General features: G+C 39.2%; 1 protein-coding gene across 1 annotated transcript in view; it reads left to right on the plus strand.

Moving 5' to 3' along the window:
* ST18 (ST18 C2H2C-type zinc finger transcription factor) overlaps window positions 1-24,149 on the plus strand; it is a 184,650-nt gene that overhangs the window by 53,315 nt on the left and 107,186 nt on the right. Inside the window, exons 3-7 of the mRNA XM_078685664.1 lie at window positions 3,321-3,455; window positions 8,707-8,797; window positions 17,322-17,420; window positions 19,507-19,715; window positions 23,168-23,376. Of these exons, the coding sequence (XP_078541790.1) occupies window positions 3,321-3,455; window positions 8,707-8,797; window positions 17,322-17,420; window positions 19,507-19,715; window positions 23,168-23,376 (743 nt within the window). The remainder of the gene's footprint in view (window positions 1-3,320; window positions 3,456-8,706; window positions 8,798-17,321; window positions 17,421-19,506; window positions 19,716-23,167; window positions 23,377-24,149) is intronic.

The following is a 24,149-nucleotide window of genomic DNA, read 5'->3' on the forward strand; positions in this document are numbered from 1 at the left end:
TCTGCACACATTATGCACATTATGAAATTGTATAATGTATGGTTTCTGAATAAAAAGCCTCATTTGTACATGTATGTTTTCTTATTTTTATGCGGGTATACGTTCACAAGTGAGTGCGCCCCCATATATTCCATTATACTCCGCTTTATTACTTTATCAGCTTCTTGTCCATTTGAACAAGGTTAGAGAACTAGGCTTCACAACTTGAACTGTGTAACAACAGGCAAATGACCAAAAAAGTGACCAATCACCTACATTATTCATGCGGGAAAATGAAATAAAGTAAATGCACACAAAATCTTTAGGGCCATGTTTATGACCCGGTGTGCGTCACTCTTGCACCATGCAATGTGGTGCAAGAGCAACCCAAACATTTAGTCTCATTTTTGAAGTCACGCAATGCCACTTTGTTTGACTTTGAATGACTTAAAAAATCTGGAGTAATGCAACATAGCGCAAATTGCGCCGTTGCAGTACTCTGTGCAAGGGAGGCGTTCCATGGGTGTTTGCTGGGTGTTCCCAAACTTTCACACACTACTCCCATGGTTTTTGATGCATTTCCAGATTTACAAAACCTTGTCAACCTGGGGATGCACCAAAAAGATATGCCTCCCCAGGAGAGACATAACAAGGAGAATTATGTTTTGTTCTCTTCGTTTTTAACTCTTTCTAAATGTGCTGCATTCTGCAGCAACATTAGAATCGTTTTTGTGTTGGAAGGTGCAACTTCCTTCACAAAAACTATCCTACCTACAACACTGGCACCCTTGCACCATGGTACAAGAGTACCTGAGTTAACGCTAGGCTGTCAAAATGAAACTAGTGCAAGGGAAAAGGACAGCAGTATGCCATATTGGATAAATACTGCAAATTCCTGCCCTTTCCCTGTGACCCAGAGCAGTGCAGCAAGGTGGCTTGCTGTACTGCACTGCACCAAAAAAATCATAAATATGGCCCTTAATGTCTGAGGGCCTGTGACATTAGAAAGACCCACAGTTTTGCCTCGAATCATCATATTTAGTATGGATTACTCATTCATTCATAATAACTTTATTTTGGTTGAAAGAACCATAAAAGTGCAAAATGCAAAAAACATCATACATGAATAAAAAAATCATAAAAACAGAAGCGCCCTGAGACCTTTTCTGGTGAATTGTTGCACTATACAAAAGCTTTTGACATTGACATTGACATTGCATACAATTACCAGTGTACCTATATTTAAAAAAGTCATAAGACAACAATTGGCTAATGCTGCCCCCCAACTGAAATCAACCAAGAGACAAAAACCAGAAAAAGAGAGACCTTAAAAAGTACTCCTTAAGGGTCAGCTATGTCACCCAGCTTGTATGTGTTATTTACATTCCTTCATACAGTCTTTAATTTGGCTTTTAAAAACCATAAAAGTTCATCAAAACAATAAAATCACATAAATCGAATGTGTATACATTAAGAACCATATTGAATTAAGACAGTATGAGGTTAGAAATAAAGCTAAAATAACATTAGTTACTTTCTTGGCCCCCTGCACATAGTATCAAAATCAAATGCCAGGAGAGCATAAGGCCTAGTTTGCATCACCAGAGAAACCCTCTTTTCTCATCAATGTGAATTGTCCATCCCTTATCCTAGAAACCTTTTCCTGACACACTATATGGAAAAAGAAATCTAGAAACTGCAAATACTATTGCGTGGCGATGATCGTATTTCAGTATACTGAGGGCCTCAAGGTGGTTAGGAGTCCCTAGGTTCCTACAGATCTATACTATCCACATTTGTCTTTCTCTTTTATATGCCGGACAAAAGAAAAGTACATGTTCTTCGGTTTCCTCTGATGTTCCACAGTAGGGACAATTCCGATCTAATTCCCTCAACCAGGCACTGGTAAAAGTGAACATGGGGAGTGAACCAGGCCTGAACTGCAAATACAACTTCCTGGCTAATACTGGCTGGATCACGTCTAGGAAAATCTCAATCTATAAACGACTTTAATCTGGTTACCCACAGCTAGACCCTTGATGAAAGAAGAGAGTTTAGAGGCCCTGTAGCAATCCACAAGTTTCTTCTTGAAAATTGCCTGAGAAGTTTTTAGAGGGACATCCCATTTTTAAGCTAGTCCTACTAGTCAAAGTGTCCCTGTGTTGTCAAAACCAGCTGCCAAAACAACACCAGTGCAATGGAAAAGAACAGGAAAACTTCATATTGAATAAATACGGGGCATTCCTGCCCTTTCCCTGCGATGCAGGGCAGCAAGGTGGCTTGCTCTGCTGCCTTGCACCACAAACATCATAAATGTAGCCGTTCGTGTCTGGGAAATTAAAAAACCCATTGTGTTACCTCAAATCATCATATTTTGTATCAATTACTTGATTTACATTTTTATCTAAAAAACTGAATATAAACAATGCAAATGCAGAGAAAACCGTCAATGCTAATATGTACAGTAAGCACAGAAAGCACATCTTTGTCAATGGAGTTTTGTACCTTGGTGCTAGAGATGAATTTGGATGGAGTAGGAAGGGATGTATGATGTTACAACGTGATCAAAATGATCGCGGTACATCACAACGCATCTTTTACAACCCAAGTCGTTACCACGACTTGCGCTGTAGGGTGCTGGACTTAGGAATAGTATGATTTACTATTCCAACTCGAGCCTACGTACAGTATGGAAGGTGTTGGAATAATAAATCTACTATTCCTTAGTCTAGAGCGCCCTCCAGCGCAAGTCGTGGTAACGACTTGCGTTGTAAAAGACGCGTCGTAATGGCACCGCGATGTTTTGACCGCGTTGTGAAGGATGTTTACCGTAGGAAGTGGTGAGATCAGGGCCAGACTTACATTGTATCACATTCGAGACAGCTAAAAATGTTAGGACAATCTTATATTATGTTTCCTTGTTCTTGCACCTAAAGGCATTACCTGGTAACAGGGCAACTCAGTAACCATTTTAAGAGGTAACAGGGCAACTCAATAACCATTTTAAGAGGAAACTATTTGATACAGTGCTTCATACCTCAGTTCTGTTATTTCTAAGCACTGTAATAGCAGATACTACTATGAAAGTTAAATCAACATACACTTCCTTTGTCAATACCTCTGAGCATTCTTAATATCACCTCATTTTGCTGTACTGAATTCTAAATCTTACTTTTGATTTTTTTGTCTTCAGTAAAACCATTACAAATAGGGTTCTTTCTTCCAGTTAATGGTTCACAGCCAAGGGCTGTATTTTAATGAGACTTTCTAAAGAAGTTAAAAGTTGTGCAATACATTGTACTAGAAACATTTTGGGGAAAAAACAAGTCATGTCTTCACAGGTTCCCATAGGAACGAGAGGCGAGAAACCAAGTGCCCAATTCCAGGATGTGATGGCTCAGGACACGTGACCGGACTGTACCCTCACCACAGGAGCCTGTCTGGCTGTCCGCATAAAGTTAGAGTGCCGCTGGAAAGTAAGTATTGTATTATATTGTAATTGTACTTGTATAGAGCTTTCTAACCCTAACTAGACATTGAAGTGCCTTAAGTATGATCAAATGCTCGCAATCGCGGATAAGTACAGCAATGTTATAACTACATCAATGTGTGTATTTTGGAAAGTATAATACTGGGTGAAGGGTTTTCTAAACTAAAGGCATTTATACAGTACAGAACATGAGTTCTGCGAGACTGCGAGTAATTTAAGTGTCCCTTAATAAAATGGCTGTGGTTGAAGATGGGCCTTACATCGGAGGAGTGTGACTTACACCCTTGCCTCTGTTTAATGCATAGTATTTTTCTGATGTGAACTGGAGCAGGACTGGTGATAATTTGGTGACAGTATTCCAGGTTTTCTTACCTTCGATTTCACAAAAGAGCCTGTTTTTTTAAGTTTGAAAATAAAAGAAGCCCTGAGTGTACAATATCGAATCCCCATTAATTGACATTCAAACACTAAGCTAATATGTGCTCAGCCGAGGCCTTTGTACCGGAGCACACAAGGAAGTTTCCATCTGAACATAAAACAGTTGCAAAACTCATTTTCCGCTGAAACGCTCTCTCTGCGAGGTATCCCTAGGAGAGATCTATTTCCCTGTGAATTAAACCCCTTTCTGAAGGGCAGAAATCACCTCACGACCGACGCCCGACCGAGCAGCACCTCTACTTATCCACCTGCTAACAAGACGCATCTGCCTGACCGCGCTTTATCTCCATTGTGTTTGTCCAAATACATTTGTTTTATAATCCCTTTGTGCAAACACCACCTGTCCATAAAATAACAAACCGGTCTGGATGTGCGAAGCAAAGGGTCTTCTTAACCTGTGGTAGATTTGTTCCCTCTCCCGGGAGTACATGCACGTTCTAAACTATGAAGTATTGTTTCCTTTTTTTTGTTTGTTTAAACCAGCTTACTTTCATTAACCAAGTGCCCTTCACCACCACATAAGTCACCTACCAACTTTATCTGTTTTCCTCCACACCAAGGGGCAGTCTCTGGCCACTCTCTCCTTCTCTCATTTCTCTGGCAGGAAAGAAACATAAAAAATCTGACGGGATGCCATTTGCGAGAAATGCTTTCACTAATGATAATGTTATCAGAAATTGCTTCTCAGGAAGGTGCTGGTCACTATGGATTGTGTATATCCAGGCTGCCCTTCCTGTCAACAGCATAATGCTGATAGGGAAACACATATGTGATTACACGACAGAAACTGTTGCCTGGGAATGAAGCTCGTACTCAAACCGGGAAACGCGCTGATTCTGCTATAGAGCTACTTTTCTGGTTACCAAGCAATTAAGAATTGGATCCTCCTCATTGACAGTAAAAGGCATATAGTGTGTGGTCCTAGAGGGGTCTGTCCATAGAGGGGTCTGTCCATAGAGGGGTGTGTCCATAGAGGGGTCTGTCCATTGAGGGGTCTGTCTCGAAAGGGGTCTGTCCATGGAGGGGTCTGTCCATAGAGGGGCCTGTCTCTAGAGGGGTCTGTCCATAGAGGGGTCTGTCTCGAGAGGGGTCTGTCCATAGAGGGGACTGTCTCTAGAGGGGTCTGTCTCTAGAGGGGTCTGTCCATAGACGGGTCAGTCTCTAAAGGGTGCCTGAGTTGTAGGCAGGATCGAGTTTGTGCATGAAGGGGTACATTCCTGCACAAAAAACAATCCTGAGGGGCGTTTTCCTCTTTCATTAGACAGAGGAAAAACAAGGAGAAGTTAAAATATTTTTGATTGTTACGCCTCTCCTGGGGAGACATAGCTTTATGGCCACATTTCCATTTCTACCTGTTCTTGTAAATCTGGGAATGCGTCAAAATCCATGGATGTTGCTTGGGAATACCCACACAACACCTATGGAAGCCCCTCCCTGGTGTGGAGTAATGACTGGCTAGGCTGTTTCCTTTGGTCATCCCTCTGCACTGAGATTCAAAAAGATCACCTTCCTCTCCTGTTTCTGAGAAGGATCCTCCCACTGCTTCAGCTACATCTCCATATTATGTGTGTATATATTGACTGAATACTCTTAGATAGCACCGCTCCCCCTGATTTTGGGTGTTAGTGTGCTTTACACTTGAAGACACAGACTACGCTGGAACATAAACGAAGGAACATCCAATGAGATGGTGATTACAAAATGGATTGAATAGTGGAGTTTTTGTGTTTTTTCCGCAATTTAAGAATTTTTTGAACATGAGGCAGGCAACTGCGATCTTCTAAGGGAAGCCAGTGGATTTTTTAACACATTCCTTCCATTGGTGCTAGAGCTGATTCAGGCACACCAATTAGTGCCACATTCCTACGATTTGGCAGGAAATCGCCGCTTGTGGTCACAACAGACATCATCCCCGTCAGCCACATATTGCATTATTTCAGCCTTCTTGTGTAACCAGCATCAACCATGTTATTTGTTATCATCATTCCCTGCCGTATTTGCACCTAGCAAATTTACAGAAATTGTTCATGAGGGTCATAAATGGCCTTTATGGCCTAAAAGATACTGATATGAATTTGAACGTGTATATCAAACTGATATCTACATTAGAAAAAATGCATCATTTGGTTGTATTGCACAACTATGGTCTGCAGTTCAGATTTAAAAGATAAGCACCTTTAGAGCATGGCTACAAGTACTTTGGAAAGATTCAGCAAGCTTTTGCCAGGCATGAGTCTAACCGCTTCCTAGAAAAAGTCAAAATGTAAACATTCATGTCTCATCCACGTTTTACAGAATTCAACAGCTTTTTAATGTATACGTGCAAGTAACTTTGATGGGTATTTTAAAATATGTATACTGTTTTGTTAGATGGACACAACTTGGTGAATACTCATAAAAGTCAAAAAAGGTGAATACTTTTTTACAGAAAACAGCAAATGAGCTGAAAACGAATCGAAAAGAATACGTTCAATTTCATTATGTCAACATAACATGTTACTTCTTTTTTTTTTTTTTTAAACCAAATGTCAACAAGTAATGAAAAGGGCATTTATCACTAATACATTTCATCTTGCACTGAAATATATATTACACAAACAAACAAAAATCATGTGACGTAATTGTTTTATATTATTACATTTATCAATGCAGTTTTCAATAGACTTCAGTGATTTAGTCAAAACATCCACTGGCATAGTTCCAATGTAAATTATCATTTTTCTCACAGATTGGATGATTTGCTGACTGCCAGAGGTTAATCTCCAACGAGATTTTACATTTAGATACAACATAGAGGTTTATTAGAGCTGGACAGATAGGATACTCTCAAAAGGTGGTGGATATGCTGTTTGCCATATTGCAAGTGCCATATGCTATAATGTACCTGATTTTACGGCAGAGGAGAGATCTGCATCGAAGTAGCCCATCCACCAATCTCTATATAACACTCCTCATTCTGCTAAATGCCCCCTGCCTACTTGGAAGAGATCTCAGTGACAAAAAATGCCTCCATAATTCTATCAGAGGCATTTCTGTCACTTTCATTACAGATTAATTCCAAGTATGCAGCTATGTTGGGGAAGGCCATTCAGCTTTCTCTTTTGATTTTCAAATCCTAAACCCCAAAGCGGAGGTTTGTTTCTGGAAAGCAAAAAAAGAAATATCAGCTGCCATGCAGGGAGTTTTTTCTAGTGAGTAATATACACATTGGCAATGGATGCCACACTGTATGTAGGCCTGGCATCTGCCTCTGTGCCGGATGGACTATGTCCTGAATCAAGGGTTTTTGATGGCAGAGTCAACTCCCACCCTTGTCCGGTTGACATCTGAAAAAGTGTAAGAAGCAAGAGTAGGAAAAGACAGCAGAGTGTGTCCAACAATGATAGAACTTCGCTGACTACAGCTCACAAGATCATGTGAGAGCTTTTAGCACGCTATTGCCAGGCTTCAGATGATAAGAGAAATCAACATTACTCTTATATATGCGGTTAATCATTTGGGAGGAGTAACCCCTATTTACTCAATAGATCCATTGTTGTTACGACGAAATATAGGGGCATATTACCAAGCAATAGCGATAATTATCGCTATTGCTTGGTTAGAGACAAAAATTTACCGCTGAGCTGCAGCGATTTTTATCGCAGATAAACCTTGGTATTACCAAGGCGATAAAAATCGCCCGCAATGCATGAATATCGCTGAAAAGTCAGCGATATTCATGCATTACCGAGCTAATGCTCTTAGCCACGTTATCCACCTCCCATTGGATAACATGGCTAAGAACTGCTCAGGGCAGGTGTTAGCTTTTGGAGATATTCGCGCTTAAATGTGTGGAACATTTAGCTTCATCACCATTAATCAAGACCTGGAAACCATGGTTGTAATCAGCGTGCAAACATCCTACAAGATACTGTCAGGTACACAAGGCCGACTTGATTGTTTGTTCAAAAAATCAAATGTGAAGAAAGCGCTGCTCACCAATCACCAGCAGAGACGTTTTAAGACATGGGCAAAGGGAGCTCTGGCCCCAGGGATGAGAGGCCCCTGATAGAGCAAGGTGTCTTCTGCAGAGTCTTGCACTGATGACCTTCAATAATTATTTTACAGATTATTGTAAATTGCGTTTTTCTATCATTTATTTTTAATGCGTGTGAGTCTATTACAGACATTTTGCAGACAAAATGTGTTTATTTTTCATGCAAAAGTCTTGTAAAAAGAGTCTTTTAAATCAATACAGGACCTCACATATGACAATATGGGAGGGTGTGACAGATTATTTGCAGTAATATTAGTGAGCTGCTGCTGTGTTAAGGTAGTGAAAACACACATCACTATCCCTCAATATTAGATATACACACCTTTAGAATTTGGCCAAAGGGGGCCGGATCATAAAATCAAAGTTGTTTCGAACAGGGGTCCCCAAAATACATTTGGCCTAGGGCCCCCAAAATCCTTAAAACGTCCCTGATCACCAGTAATACAACACAAAAACCATGTTTAACACATTTTTGTTAATATCACAGTCATTCTTTATATTCTCTTTGTCATTTTGCATATTAGCTTTTTCCTACTGAATTAAGGTAGAATAGAATCATTCTCCTTTGGGGTAGTATTGTTGTTTCAAGGTTAACCAAATCGACAGTTTCCACCTATTGTTAACAAAAACCTCTATAAGGTTAATTTTTTTAAATCATTTGTCTTTGGTAAGTTACCTTCAAACCTTTCTTGTGTCATTCAGAATCATTTCAATCCTGTATTTTCTCTTTGATTTAAATATATATCTTTTCCCTGCTTCTTAGTTCTTGCAATGCATGAAAATGTTCTTAAGTGCCCAACACCAGGATGCAGTGGAAGAGGCCATGTCAACAGCAATCGCAATACACACCGAAGGTAAGTCAGGTTCATGTTTATTAAAGTCACATTTTACGTGAACACATCAGATGGTAGCCTCAAGATAAATATGTTATCAAAATACCACAAGCAATAGGTACATATGCTACTAATTGATATAATGCAAGCACAAACAAGTAACATAGCTGTCCATTTAGTATACACGTACCTGTATTTCAAATCACCGCCGCACGTGGATGCAAAGCAGCACTTAAATCTGTGTCCTGCTTTGCAGTGCAATACAGCATTGAGGAGGAGGATAAGTAGGTACCGGAGGACCATACACACCAAGACAATAAGCAACAGCAGATCATAGCCAATGGCATATATAAGGCTTTCTTGCCTTGACTTAAAGGTTTTAAAAGAAGATCCCCTAGATACCTTTTGGGAGCACAGATAGAAATTGTTTATGTAATCAGATTACATGGTTCCACACAATTCAACTGATCTTCTATGATTTGGCACCTACTACGTCTATCTTTGCAGTTGAATAAATTGACTGTAGGTTATGATCTCATGAACCACATTTCTGGATCTTTGCCCTGGTGTGAAAATTAGCATAACTTTTTTGGCTTGCTTGTATGATGTGAAATGATAGATATGAGTTTGCTCTAGTTCATAATAGACAAAAATACTTTTTCATCAGGAAAAATGGAGATAATCAGCTAAACTACCATTGCAAAACCTATGTGACACATAGGTTTTGCAATGGTTGTTTAGCTGATTATCTCAATTTTTCCTGATGAAAAAGTACTTTTGTCTGTTATAACATTTTCTGCGCGCTTAACTGAAATTTTAACATATAAACCCTAGTTCAAGTTTTACATGTCCTGTCAGTTAAAAACTCACAAAACCATTTTCACTACTGTGAGACCTACTAGGTTAACATTGGGTTACCTTATTAAATTTAATAAGTGATCAATTTTGATTGCGGGAAAGTACGAGAATCATGTTTGGTGTCCGAAGAATTCTAATTTAAAATTCTCTTTAATGGTAAAGTCAGATTTGAAGCCACAATTCTGAAAATTTCGCTTTTAGTAAGTGTAAAACAACAATATATTTTCTAGCTGCCTCTTTTAAAAATCTATGATTCTAAAAGCAAGGTCCAAAAACTTGATTATATTGGCACCTGTATTTATTCACTTATATTCCTTAATTCATTTTGAGAGATATTACAGTTTGAAACATGTCATAGATGGACCACCTTCTTCGTTTTTTACACTCAAATCTGTTATATACATATAAAATAACCTGCTGTGACAAATATTCGAAGAAAAAGAAAATAATTCAAAGAAATACAAATACGTATGACATTACCTGTGTGTTTTCAGTTCAGATAAGTGAGCTGACCAGTGCAGCAATGGTTGGAACAGCAGACCCAAATGCAAATAAGAAATTGCCATATTAATCCACAAAGTATGAAAATAATAATCTACCTCAAATGACAAGAAATTGGCAAATGACCTATCTGAGTGGTACTTGGGTTTGAATTAAGATACGAGCACAGGAGCTAAAGATAACAAAAAAAAGGATCCAGTCGTTGTACTAAGGAGAACCCCATTATTTACAAGGGGATACAAAATGCACCAACTCCATCTCTTGGGAAATAAATCTGCAGAAAAACGACTAAATAGTGGGAACATAGGCAGATTCCCAACCCCACCTAAAAATTAAGTCAGCAGTCCCCAAGAGTTATCGTCAGCAGAAGACAAGTCTTTGAAAAAGTGACTTTTTTCTCTGCTAGTTCAATTTATGATTAGATGACGGGTTAAAAATGTTCTTGTTTTGAAAAACACACACATGAAATGTCATAAGTATTTGTATTGTTTTGCATTAATTTTTTGTTCTTTGAATATTTGTCACAGAAGGTTGTTTTATATGTATATAACAGGTTTGAGTGTACAAAACGAAGAAGGTGGTCAATCTATGACATGTTATGAACTGTAATATCTCTCAAAATGAATTAAGGAATATAAGCGAATAAATACAAGGGCCAAGGTAAACAAGTTGTTACACCCTGCTTTCGGTATCATTCATTTTTTAAAAGAGCCAGCTTGAAAATGTATTGTTGTTTTACATTATAAAGAGGCTCCTTTTAGCTGCCTTCAAGGGCCCAATCCCTTCCAATACGTTAAACTTTTAGTAAATGGGCATTTTCTTGCCTTAACCATTTGGTGCCTGCTGCTTGTTCCTGGGTCAAGTGACTGGTTATCGATGGCAGATGCCTTTGTGCATTCCTCCCACATAACCTCACAATAGAGGGACCAGCTGTGCCTGGACTGGCCATGTCAGACAGGATGGGGTGGCAGAGTTGTGCATAGCAGCACTTGCATTCCAAAAGACTGCGACCTGCTCTTCCAAAAAGAACTTCACACTAACCTATTGTGCCTGTAGATATACTGGGACCAGGGCAGGGAGACAAGCAAATTATAGACACTTCCAAGAGGGGAATCCTCCTGCAGCTTCTCCCACTTCAAAAGGTGAAGAACCGGGGTTTAACCCAGCGGCGTCAGGGGCATGCCTAAGATCTTTGAGTTCACCTGCTTTGGTATTCAAAGACACGGAATACTTCTGGATGGCGTCAGAGACCAAGTTTATTAGCTGCAGCTAGTAACAGTGATCCTAGAAATACATCACGGTGTAAATTCTCAGGAGACTGCTCATTTTACTAAGGCGAGACGTCTCCTTTTATACCCAATATTCACATTATAAATGTACACCCACTGCACAAAATTCTAGCCAATAATATACATTTTCAAACAAAGTATCACATAGCAAAAACTCAATTTACAGTATCCCAACCCAAAAGTTAATTATTAGGAATGTCCCAAATTCAATCTCCACAAGCCGGACAAACCTATAATTGAAAGCATAACCCATGTAATGAGGAAACATAAAAAAAGAAACAGTAACAGATGCTGAACAAGATAAGGTATGTGCAAGGAAACTAAAAAGTTAACGATGTCCTGAACATTGATTGGCAATCTCAGACAAAGATCGATCAGGGAAATTGGCTTTGCAAGGTCAGTTTCAGGTGAAGAGGTCAGTTTCTTACAGTTCATTTCAGAGACAAAAATAAACCTAGTTAATGTATACATGAACTAAGAAGGCCAGGCCACTTTCTTTGCCAGGCTACCTTTACAGGCCTACGTGAGGGCAACTCAAAATGGTGGCACAGAACAAAATGGAGTCACACTTGAGAATTACAGAACCCCAAAGGGGCACCAGATTTAAAAATAGGACCCTCAGACCCACCCTTCGGGTCACTTCTGGACCTGTGGAAGGACTCTCAGAGGACTGCCTGCTGCTGTGGTCTGCTGTGTACTTCAAAAGACTGCCTTGCTGCACCAAGAAAGATTGCCCTGCTGCCTGAAGCCTGATCTGTGGCCTCAGAAACCTGCCCTGTTGTTTGAGCCTAGGACTTTCAAAGTGACTCTTAAGGCTATTTGTATGGATAACTGGTTGATCAGAGCCTCAGGAACATAAAAAGCTCCAACCATCTTGATCCCACACCTGGACCTAGCCTCAGTAGGTCCTGACACTCGTAGTTGTGCACCAACTTTCCTAGACCCTCAGACATGATGCTAAAGGTGCCAAGATATCCTAAATCTAAAACTTGTGACTTAGAACATTTTCAACCAAAAAGTGCTTGGAGAACTGAGAGGAGACCACGACCTACCTGCTTGCCGATCCGGCCAGGCGCATCGCTCGTCGGCCTGACTTTGAAGCAGTTCCATCTACATCTATTTTTCAGGCACTAGTTTTCATTCTAAACTTTACAAATCCATAACTCCAGTTCTACTGATAGGACTTATGTTGTCAAATCATTTATTAAAATGTACCCAAATTCTAAATTGGTGTGGGAGTTTTTTTGTAGTGCGTTTTTACTTTATTACTGTTAAGTGCTGCATAAATGCTTTACACATTGCCTGCTTGACTGCTTTTATGTCAAGCTACCAGAGGGCTAAGCATAGGTTAATTTTGTGACTTTTTGTGGTTCACCCTGACAAGGATTGTGGCTGTCCCTTGAGTAGGGTTTCACATCCCTCCACAAACAACCCAGTTTCTCACAGTATCATATGTGACTATATACATTTCCATGGAACCATTCACTAATTCAGTATTATTAAGAGTATGTGCATGGCCTGCAGAATTAGCAACTTGAAAATATAGAATAACATCCAATATTGCATGTTTCTAAGTTGTGCTGTAAATCATACAGTTGCTGAGTAAGGGCCGCGTCATCAGCTGGCCCATAAATTCTGATATGTGCAATAACTCTCATTAATACATGGATCGAAATTACGAGTTTTGTGTTCAATACAAAGATTTTGGTGCAATAAGCACCAAAATCTGCATGTTATTCATGAAAACTCCCCATAGCTGATATTTATCTCAGCTGATAAATACCAAGCACATTAGTCTCAGGTTTTAGTAGGTGTGCAAATCATTAGGACTAGGGGACATTTTAATTACGCCAGAGTAATTGGTAATACTGGTAATTTTGAGTAACAAATTGTACAAAGGTTATACAAAGGTTATATAATTACTTTGCATTGCATATTTTCGGGGGCAAATTTGAAAGTAAAATGTACTGTTCACGTAATTTTCTGATGCGAGTAGTATTTCAGGTAGATTTTGTTCTCGAGTGGACTAGCGGGTTACTTTTTAGCGCAAAAATACAAATCTGAATTAAAACAGTGTTTTGAAATCAACAAAGATTTTAAGCAGATATTTTACCCAAATGGAGTATTCAGGTATTTTTTTAAGGGCAAAAACTACAAATCCGAACACGAGCAGCAGTATATTGAATACTAGAAACCAGAAATAAACTCAAAATTATATTTTGAGCAGAATTTGTACCTGAACAAATCATTTGGGTAATTGTTTTCAGTGCAAGATGCATCTTTTGTAATTGCACATACTTTTGCAACATTTTTTGGTAATTGTGCATAGTCCAGCTACCCGAAATTAGACAAGTTATGCCTATCCCTAATACTTATCAGAAGCAATATTGCCAACTGGTGTTGAGAGTCTGTAGAATCTGTAAGCAGTGTGATTTAGTTGAAAACATGCGCATACGCCCCTTCGGTGCCTCTGTAGAAAAGAATCAGGAAGGTCCCTGGTGTCTAGACTCTACAGTAAGCACGGATTTATCCTCTTTTTAATGCGGCCTACTTTTTATGTTAGCAGTCTAACAGCTTATTGCCTGTTTTGTAGTTCAGACTAGTTGTAAGCCTTTAGCAAGTTCATTTCAGTACATCCTCATGGGCTAAAAGCTATGTCCTAGCTCCTGGGTTTGCCTAACCAATACCTTGTGTGTATTTCTAGCTCCCAGATTGAGTAGATGATTGCTTTACCTGGAGAAGCTGGACGTTTATCTTCCTGCCATCTCCCAGTTTCCTCCCTCCCACGACAGGGACTTTGCACTTTAGCGCAAATCTGCGAGATTAATTAATATGTGTACCGTCTGGACACATCTTAAACATTGACCTTTCAAATGCAAGGGGTTAATCAATATCTTAACTGCGTTTGAAAAAGGGCGGGCAAGGGGTGAAGTCCTGCTGGAGTAGGCTAGGCAGAGGGCTAGGAGTTGAAGAACATGATCTCCCTGCCACCTGCTCTCGCCAGTAGATCCAAGAGCCTCCCCCTCTGCAGTCAGATTACACTGCAAGATGGAGTATGCCCGCATTTGCAACATTTTCCATTTAAAATGTAAAAATAAAGGTTGAAATGTGCAAGAGTTAAAAACCCAGCTAGCAAAGAATGAAATGTGACAGATTGTCGAAGGCACTGAATGTTCCAACATGACTAAAACTACAGCAGGTGAAACTTAATAATCCAATGTGAACTTCATATAAACATTTCTCATACATTATGTAAGTAAATATTAGCACGTTTCTGTTATTTCCTCATTATTTAACCAAGTCTTCCTCACATCTCCATATGTGACAGACTGAAAACATCTTCAGAATGCGTGCCAGGATTGCAGCGAATACAGCCGTAAGGAAAATGCTTCAATGCCTGGCACTTCTTGTAGTAGACAGAGGGCCATATTATCAAGAACGGCGCAAACATTATCGCTGCTTTAACGGCAGGAAACAGCTGCTAAAGCAGCGATAAGGAGCTTGATAAAATGCCGTAGAGAATTCAAATAGAAGCCCAGGTTCTGGTGTCAAGGACACCTGGGCTTCTATTGGAATTCTCTAGGGCATATTATCAAGCCACTTATCGCCGCTTTAGCGGCAGTTTCCTGCCGCCAAAGCGGCGATAATGTTTGCGCCGTTCTTGATAATATGGCCCTCAGTCGTTTATGAAAGGAGTTTTACATTCAAGCTGGGGTCCATAATAATGGATAACTAAGAAATGATCACTGTTTTTCTCGGAGCTGGCTGTACCCCTCTAAAATGTCATAGCCTCCCCTAAAACAAAGTTTTGCATAACTCCTTGCTTCGAGGTCGAAACCCTGCAAACCTCAAAAAAGCATGGCACTAGACAGTATACAAAATAAATGAGAGAATAATTGTAGTAGCAGTCCATGCCCCTTCCATTAAGGAACAATAATAATTAAATCAATATGGACATAATATTTTCAACTTTAGTTCATCCGTCAAAATGGAGCAGCGGGAGAAAAGCCTCCATCAGGAAACCAACCAATACATAACTTCAATCTGTCACACAAACTCAATCTCCAATCAGCATTGGATACATTTTTATTTAGTTTCACTGAAAAGTTTCAGAATTTAAACCACTATTATATTGTGGTAGAAGGAAGCAGTAAATTAGAATAAATTGCTTTGCATTCAATAGGAGATAGTTTGTGGCTGTATTTGACAGCTTTCTATGTGGTTGAATCTCAAATTGTAAATGTCATTAATAATGACCATCACATATATAGGTTTCAGATTATTGTCAAGGTATGGCTATGTAAGGAAGCATCGATTTCTTATTCCTAATTCCAAATCTGATTTCTTAAGAACATGTTGTTATTCGATATTGTGGAGCTGATATAAGAGAAAGTGAATATTAAAAACTCAATGTGTTGGTAGACCACATTACAGGATGTTGAGTTTGGTGCAGCCATGCCTCCCTGGATAGGTATGAAGAGAGGTGGGACTACTGGTCTCCAAATAGGTAAAACATGTAAATATGAGCAGAAATAGAGAAGTAATTGTTTCAGTCCCCATTAGAGGGTCTCCTAGGTAAAAATATTAGTAACTCTAAACAACAAATGGATTTTTGAGTATGTTAAGTAGTCCTCATTTAGTATTAGCTCATGTATTACTAAATGCATTTCACAAAGGTGCTCATGGAGATTTCTAACAATACCTTTCCTATGCCTTCAGGCCAATTTTCAAAGAGCCTGATTCACAAATATGTAGTTGATGTTCATTAAAGTTGTATCCACAACTACTCAAGTAGTACTACAGCTGAAACAGGATTACACCTATTGCAACCAATTCGTGTAGTAAGTCATTCACCACACATAGCCACTCACAGGTACTGCAAGGGAACCACATACAACAAACTGAGACAGAGGAAAACAACATCAGCTTCAAACTCAATACCTTAAAAAATAAGTAAAAGAAAACAAATGTGTATTACTCCAGACTTTGCTGACAGCAATGTACCACAAAATGTACAAATGTAAAAAAATGGAAAGTAAGTGTAATTAAGTAAAATTGATTTAAAAAAAGTCACACAGATTTCGACATTGCATACACCCATATACATCAGAGTGCAGAAATAATAAAACATATTTACATATATAGAAAATTAAAAATATGTAATTTGTTAATACATAAAAAAATTACTCATCACACATCTTACACCACTCTTTACATATTCAAAGACTCATTATGACACGTACACTTCCCAAACACAAACACACACACAGACTCTCTCTTCACACACACCGACACACGATACACAACACAAATGTAGGTGGCAGCTGGCTCTGAATTATCCCACATTACAAGAAGAAGAGCTCAGAGCTCTTAAAAGTGAACCTTATTTATGTGCTTAAAGTATTGTTTGTCACTTGTGTTTTGTTTTCTTAAGATGATGCATGTTCTTTTTAATTTGTAGCTCAATAAAGCATAGATCGAGATCTCCACCAATTGCTATGTAGAACAAACTTTAGGTGCAGTGCACATGGAAGGTTTATGTACATTTAATGTACTTAATGTTACTTAATTAATTTCTCATTTATTTTGAATACTGTCCTCTGCCATGCTTTTTTAGAGTTTGCAGGGTTTCGACCTGCACTTTCATTGACCATGTGAAAGATTATTCACGTATTGAGTAATGTAAAAAGACAAAGTAAAAACAATACCAAGGAAAGCCATACTAAGCACAAAAATGCATCAAACTTTTAGAGATTTAAGACAGCAATCTCACTTTCATTCTTGAAATGTGACGTATTAAAGCTATATAAACACATCAATGTTATAAATGTTTCAATAAACTTGAATGTAAGGAAAACCTACTTCTCTTATTGAAGGTTCATCTCTTTCTTCAACAGTCTTTCAGGTTGTCCAATAGCTGCAGCTGAAAAAGTGACAAAAACTCCAGAAAAATATGATTGTTCTCCAGGTGGGCAGAATCTTGACCAGATTCACAGGTAAGACGCATTAAGGCTCAATATAAAACATAAAGTTATAGGGTCCTGTTTTTGCATTTACTGTTAAACATGTTGTTACATATTACAACAACATTTGCTTGAAAAGCAAAGAAAATGCATCAACAGCACAGAAGAGTACAGTCAGCTACCACAGGTTTAATTAACAAAAAACAAAGGATCCTATTTGAAGTTTAGTAGACAATGTACTCCACAGCAAACAAAGTCTCACAAACCAGAAGTCCTCCCACTCTAATTAGAGTATATAAAGAGCTTACATTTTCCTCTTTCCTTGAGACTCTTAGTACCATTCTCAATGGCTTACCATGCCTTGCCTTGCTGGTAGCCATCAGAAAATGATGTCCTAAAAGTATCTCATACCTTCCAAGTCTTTGGACAATATATTCCATAGCCTTTGGCAAAGAGGTTATGCCGCAGGCAAGCCGAATGGCAGCCGTTAAGCTGATAATTGTAATAGTAGTGGAGCAGCATTTGATTATATGAAGCACTAAAATTGATGGTGTTAAATATGTTTCAGATTACAAAATTTATATCAGGTATTTCTACCCACATACCTTCCCATCAAAAATATGAAAATTACAATATAATAACTAATATCTCACAATCAAAAATACTCAGAATTATATAAAATCTTAAGAAGAATAAAATATATGGCACTACCACTTCCTCCTTCTAGATTTCACTTTTAAAAAACCTTTCACAACAAAATTAATTCGAACTATTTACTGATTCTGAGCCCCCATCGATTTTATAAGCACCACATTATTTAAAAAACTGTTTGAGTTGTTTTAACTTTGAAGATGGCATTTGTCTTCAAGGCTCCTTTAGCTTATGGAAATTCATCTAAAAATAAATTCTTACTTAAATCTCTAATGTCCTCACAAAAGCAGACCTTAAAATTAATTCTTTTGGACATCATAATTTGAGGCAATAATAAAAAAAAAGACTCCACTGGTTCTGTTAGGTTTCAATATCTTCAAATTGTTTACCTTCCACCTAATTGTTTTGTTCAATATTTCCTACCTTTCTTGTGTATTTATGGTTCACACTTAAACTTAATCTTTTGCACCACTGCCTTAGTTTTCCCAGTTCCGCTCTTGAATACTTTATGGATCTCCTTCTCAAAAGTCACTACTTCTCTGATACTCAAATGTATCACTCTTACTTCAAAAATCTTTTTCTTGGTCTTGGATTCCAATTTAAATTCTAGGTTGCTTTAACCACTTCATCCTACAAAGATGGCGCATTTTAGCCATGTTTAACTTCCTATTAAGCTCTCTTTCCTTGAAATCAAATTTCAAAATGTAGAAAGTCATCATGTTACTTAAGAAACTACCAATGCATGTCTGTTACAAAGAACTTCTCCCCCCAACGAGCTGCAATGTTACTTTCCATTGTATCTTAGACATTTTAGTACATGGACATCCTTAGTCTGCTACCACCTTAAACAGTACTCCATTTATCTCTACCAGGCACTCTAAGCATCTTTTAATGCTTGGCTACAGTCTCTTGTGTATGATTTCCTCCTTTTTTGCACTCACATTAATAATGGCACAGTGACTACCAAACATTACAATTCGCTCATGGCATTTGTTGTTGTCTGCAATAGCACTGTACAATCCAAATTCTTCTTCAATTCTGTAACTTCTCTCCGCTCAGTTTGCATGCAACATCTTCAAACTGTCATTATGCCCTTCCTTTACAGCTTCATTACTCCTGACAGTCAGATCAGCCTGGCACACTATGGTAGCTGCTTCTGATATTGTGCTTTCTCCTTTAATCCTTACCTCTCGTTTTATTTCACTTTTCGCACGCATAACCACTTGATCTCAAATAACTTCCTCCTCTATGGCTACAACTCTACAATTCACTGTGATTGCCTTTAGCATCCTTCTTGCTCTAAACTCGATCTCCTTGATTTATCTAGCTCCCTCTCTCCTCCATTTCTTTCTATCATCCCTTCCTTTTTCACCTCTTTCATACTTCCCCCAATGCTACATCCCATTATATAATACTGCCTTGAATACATTGTCCTCAGCCCACATCTACCTTGTTTTTGTTTCTGCAGGCCACATTTACTGAACCATCTTGAGCTATCTCACCACGGACATAAAACAGCCTTCCCCGTCACTCCTCCCAGAACCACGCTGACGAAGGAACTGAAGGACAAGTTTGGAAAAGTGCCATTTGATTATGCCAGTTTTGATGCACAAGTGTTTGGCAAACATACAATATCACCAGTAGCGCAAGGACGAGACACTTCACAATCCACTGAAGGTAAACTCAGCATTCTCCTACTGTCACAAAGCACACTGTATAGTTGTTTCCTTTATGGACAGCACTAAAAGCAAACATCAAACAACATATCAGACTTATTAGTGCCCCAATCTCTATGGCTTTTCATTGCATCAAAAGATTACGTTATCAATTGACGTCATGAACCAGGTTTATATCTTCCATCAATCTTATATGCAAACTTTTTCTAGTTGTGTTGTCTTAGTCAAAAAAGTGCGACCCATTTAAATGTAGCCTCCATGACCGGCAAAAGAGAATATAGAAAATCACTGTGCAGGGAATTTAGGAATTAATAAAGTAGTCATAACAGTTGCTCAAGCAATACAATCGAACATTAGACCTTTTAAAACCCATCCAGACAAGTAATAAACGTCTAATTCTATCACAGCATGTACAGTGCTCAATTGATCCCCATTCCCAGAAGATAAATACTTTTCATAAGTTTGATGACTAAAGCTCCTAAAAGATGAGCTAAAGTTTAAATGAAAATTGAATAAGGGCTCAACATTTGAGGAATTCACAAAGGGATTCCTGGTAGGTGGAAGCCCATTTAAATATACACAGATCTACGCCATGAATGTAGAATTCTCTGCACCTACAAATTACACTCAAGGGTGGGAAGTGGGTGTTCCAAGCCTCCACTAACTTCGCTCCTTCCCTTTTCTACTTGGGAAAGGATTGGAGGTTTCACCAGCTGAGGACTGGTGTAACCCCACTTCCAGGATGGAAAGGAGAGTATATAATCCCCAGAGATACCGGGGGTTCTCCGCAGGGAAAATTATGTTTCCAATGGAAAAACATTTGCTTTTGCAGAGGAGGAAATAAATGTGCTTTTGCAGAGGAGAGGCTATTCCCCCTATGCAGAGTCCTCCATTGACAATGCTACATGACCTTCCAGACCTGGCGTAGATTCCCACGTGTTTTCATGGGAATCATCAGCACTTTTTGTGGCAGCCATTGCATGTAACTCACACAGACCATAGACTGAAATGGGCTGAGGAACTGGATGCATTTGCTGACAACAAATCAGCGGAGGAAGTATTTGTTTTTGACTCCTCTCCCCGGCTCTCACCACAAGTGCTACTTAGCTCAGATTCAGGCGTCAAAGTGGAAACAGCTGACAGTAGGCAGTACAGCGCCTGCATTAAGAACAATGAAGGAATGATGGGAAACCCCTTACTTGTGGTAAATGTCTCTGGCTAAAATCATTGCTGCTATGATCCCAAGAGGTGATCTTAAGCATTCCACTTTCATGCGTCCACCTAGATCATATTCTAATGCATTACAAAGGCATATTCGAATGCATTACGAAGGCATATTCGAACGCATTGCATAGGCACATTCTAATGCATTGCATAGGCATATTCTAATGCGTTGCATAGGCATATTCTAATGCATTGCATTGGCATATAATTGCAAAGGCATATTCTAATGCATTGCATAGGCATATTCTAATGCATTGCATAGGCATATTCTAATGCATTGCAGAGGCATTCTTCAAATGCATTGCAAGGGCTTATTCTAATGCAGTGCAAAGGCATATTCTAATGCATTGCAAAGACATATGCTAATGCATTGCATAGGCATATTCTAATGCATTGTAAAGGCATATTCTAATGCATCGCAAGGGCATATTCTAATGCATTGCAAAGGCATATTGGAATGCATTGCATGGGCATATTCTAATGCATTGCATAGGCATATTCTAATGAATTGCATAGGTATATTCTAATGCATTGCAAAGGAATATTCTAATGCATTGCATAGTCATATTCTAATGCATTGCAAAAAGTCATATTCTAATGCATTGGATAGTCATATTCTAATGCATTGCATAGGCATATTCTAATGCATTGCAAAGTCATATTCTAATGCATTGCAACGGCATATTGTAATGCATCTCATAGGCATATTCTAATGCATTGCAAAGGCATATTCTAATGCATTGCAAGGGCATATTCTAATGCATTGCAAATGAATATTCTAATGCATTGCATGGGTATATTCTAATGCATTGCATAGGCATATTCTAATGCATTGCATAGGCATATTCTAATGCATTGCATAGGCATATTCTAATGCATTGCATAGGCATATTGTAATGCATTGTAAAGAGATATTCTCATGCATTGCATAGGTATATTCTAATGCATTCTATAGGCATATTCGAATGCATTGACGAGCCAAAGTCTCTTTAGGAAAATAATATTAGGAGGGAACCGAACAGGATATCAGAAATTCTCTAATGCCACAAAGAAATGTTTATGCAAAACAACAGTTGATGGACAGACTGCAGAACAATGTCATACATTCATCCCAGTACAGAGATCTGGGCCTAAATCCATAGTTTTTTTGCACTCCACACCACCCCAGTTCAGACATGGCTATATGCAAATCAGCCTTGACCCTGTGCCTCATGGGAACAGTCCAGCCCGAACTGCCAAGCCATGTCTTTCCTGGATCGGAATCAAGCATTCTAGGACCGGTTTCTGGCTATCAGCCGTCTTCAGCCAGGATAGCTTGACTCGAGTGGTGTGGAGAGCATGGGACTCACGTCTGAGCATACCCATCCCACTCGGGGTGACAAATGCAAAACAACAGTTGATGGACAGAATGCAGAACAAAGTCATACATTCACCCCAGTACAGAGATCTGGGCCTAAATCCATCGTTTTTTTGCACTCCACACCACCCCAGTTCAGACATGGCCATATGCAAATCAGCCTTGACCCTGTGCCTCATGGGAACAGTCCAGCCCGAACTGCCAAGCCATGTCTTTCTTGGACCGGAAACAAGCATCCTAGGACCGGTTTCTGCCTATCAGCCGTCTTCAGCCAGGATAGCTTGACTCCAGTGGTGTGGAGAGCATGGGACTCACGTCTGAGCATACCCATCCCACTCGGGGTGACAAATGCAAAACAACAGTTGATGGACAGAATGCAGAACAATGTCATACATTCACCCCAGTACAGAGATCTGGGCCAAAATCCATCATTTTTTTGCACTCCACACCACCCCAATGTTTAAGCATGCTTGCAAAGAAAGTATAGGTACTCCTACAAAATAAGTTTAAATTAATTTCCACTGCCCAAGACTGATTACTTTTTCAAGTAGGGTGTGTCTTAAAGTTCAGACTTCACAAATATCGACTTTGTGCTACTATCTGTTTTCAGCTATTTGTGGTGTTTTTAAAATGTACGTATATTATGAACTTTATAAATTAGGAGGTGAGCATTTTGTACGTGACTCTAGTAAGAAGGACATCAGAGAGAGTAGGCCCCTTTAATGTAGCCAGATGGCATTTTTTTCATAAAAAGTGGGTGCATATTGCCTGTACATTGATATAGTGAATACCCATATTCAGATCTGCTTTACATAAGAAAGAAAAAATCTAAGAGAGCACAAATCAATAGTAATCAAATGTCTTTTCGGCAGCCAAGTCTTTCTCACCTCCAGTGAAGCCTTCTCATCGCCTTCCAGGCGCCCTTTCAGAGAGTCCTTGTCATGCCAGCAGTTACAGCTATGGTCACTCCAGTGAAGACAGCCACACAACAGCATCTACGGCAGCGATGAACTTGCCTACCCGCTGCAGGGAAGCAGCAGTGGACATCCTGCCTAAGAACCCGCAGAGCCTTTCTGCCAAGGTAAGCGTCCACAAACCTGAATGTGTTCTCCGTCCTTGTCGTTGAGGGTAAATGGACTTTTGGGTTTGTTGCTGTACTCTCTTCAATAGAGGAATTTGCAAAGTAAAATGTGCAAATATGATGCATCTATGGAACTGATAAGGGTAAGACATGCAGAGAAGGAGCAATACCTTAATTTGCTAATGTGTCCTATGCACAACTAGGATATTCCTGCCCACAATCTGAGAGGGCCTTTCCTTATAATGGCAGTAACACACAGTGTAAATATTTATACTGGCAAGCGCTGTATTTACCGCGTGTGGTATTACCTCCAAATCCCTAGACCTGCACCTTGTTGGGGGCTACTCCAGTACACCACTCTAGTCAGAGTAGAAACATTGAAACACCCTCAGAGCTACTCATACTGGGAGTGCCAGTTTCTCCTGAAGTGAGGAAAACCTGTCCCAATAAAAGTTGGACCCTGAGGGAAAAATAAGGAATGCGGAATTACCAGGGGAATTGGCAATTCCATGTCTGATTTTACAGTAATTCTCCATTTCCTCCATACTTTCACTTGGAGAGTTTGACTGTTTTCAGCAGTTACAATCTCCAGGTGAAAGTAAAGAGAAGCGTGTCTGTCAAGGGGACCTCATAATTGCAAAGTGGTCAGCTACTGCTGTTACCGTACCCTTTTGAAATCTGAGGCCACTCATAATAAGGGCCGGAATGTACAGTATTTGTCTCACATAGAGTCCACCAGGGTTTACCTGGTGAAATTTGCCTGTGTGATTCAG

This window comes from Lissotriton helveticus, chromosome 4_1 (genome assembly GCF_964261635.1).
Source record: "Lissotriton helveticus chromosome 4_1, aLisHel1.1, whole genome shotgun sequence".
Classification (NCBI taxonomy): Eukaryota; Metazoa; Chordata; class Amphibia; order Caudata; family Salamandridae; genus Lissotriton; species Lissotriton helveticus.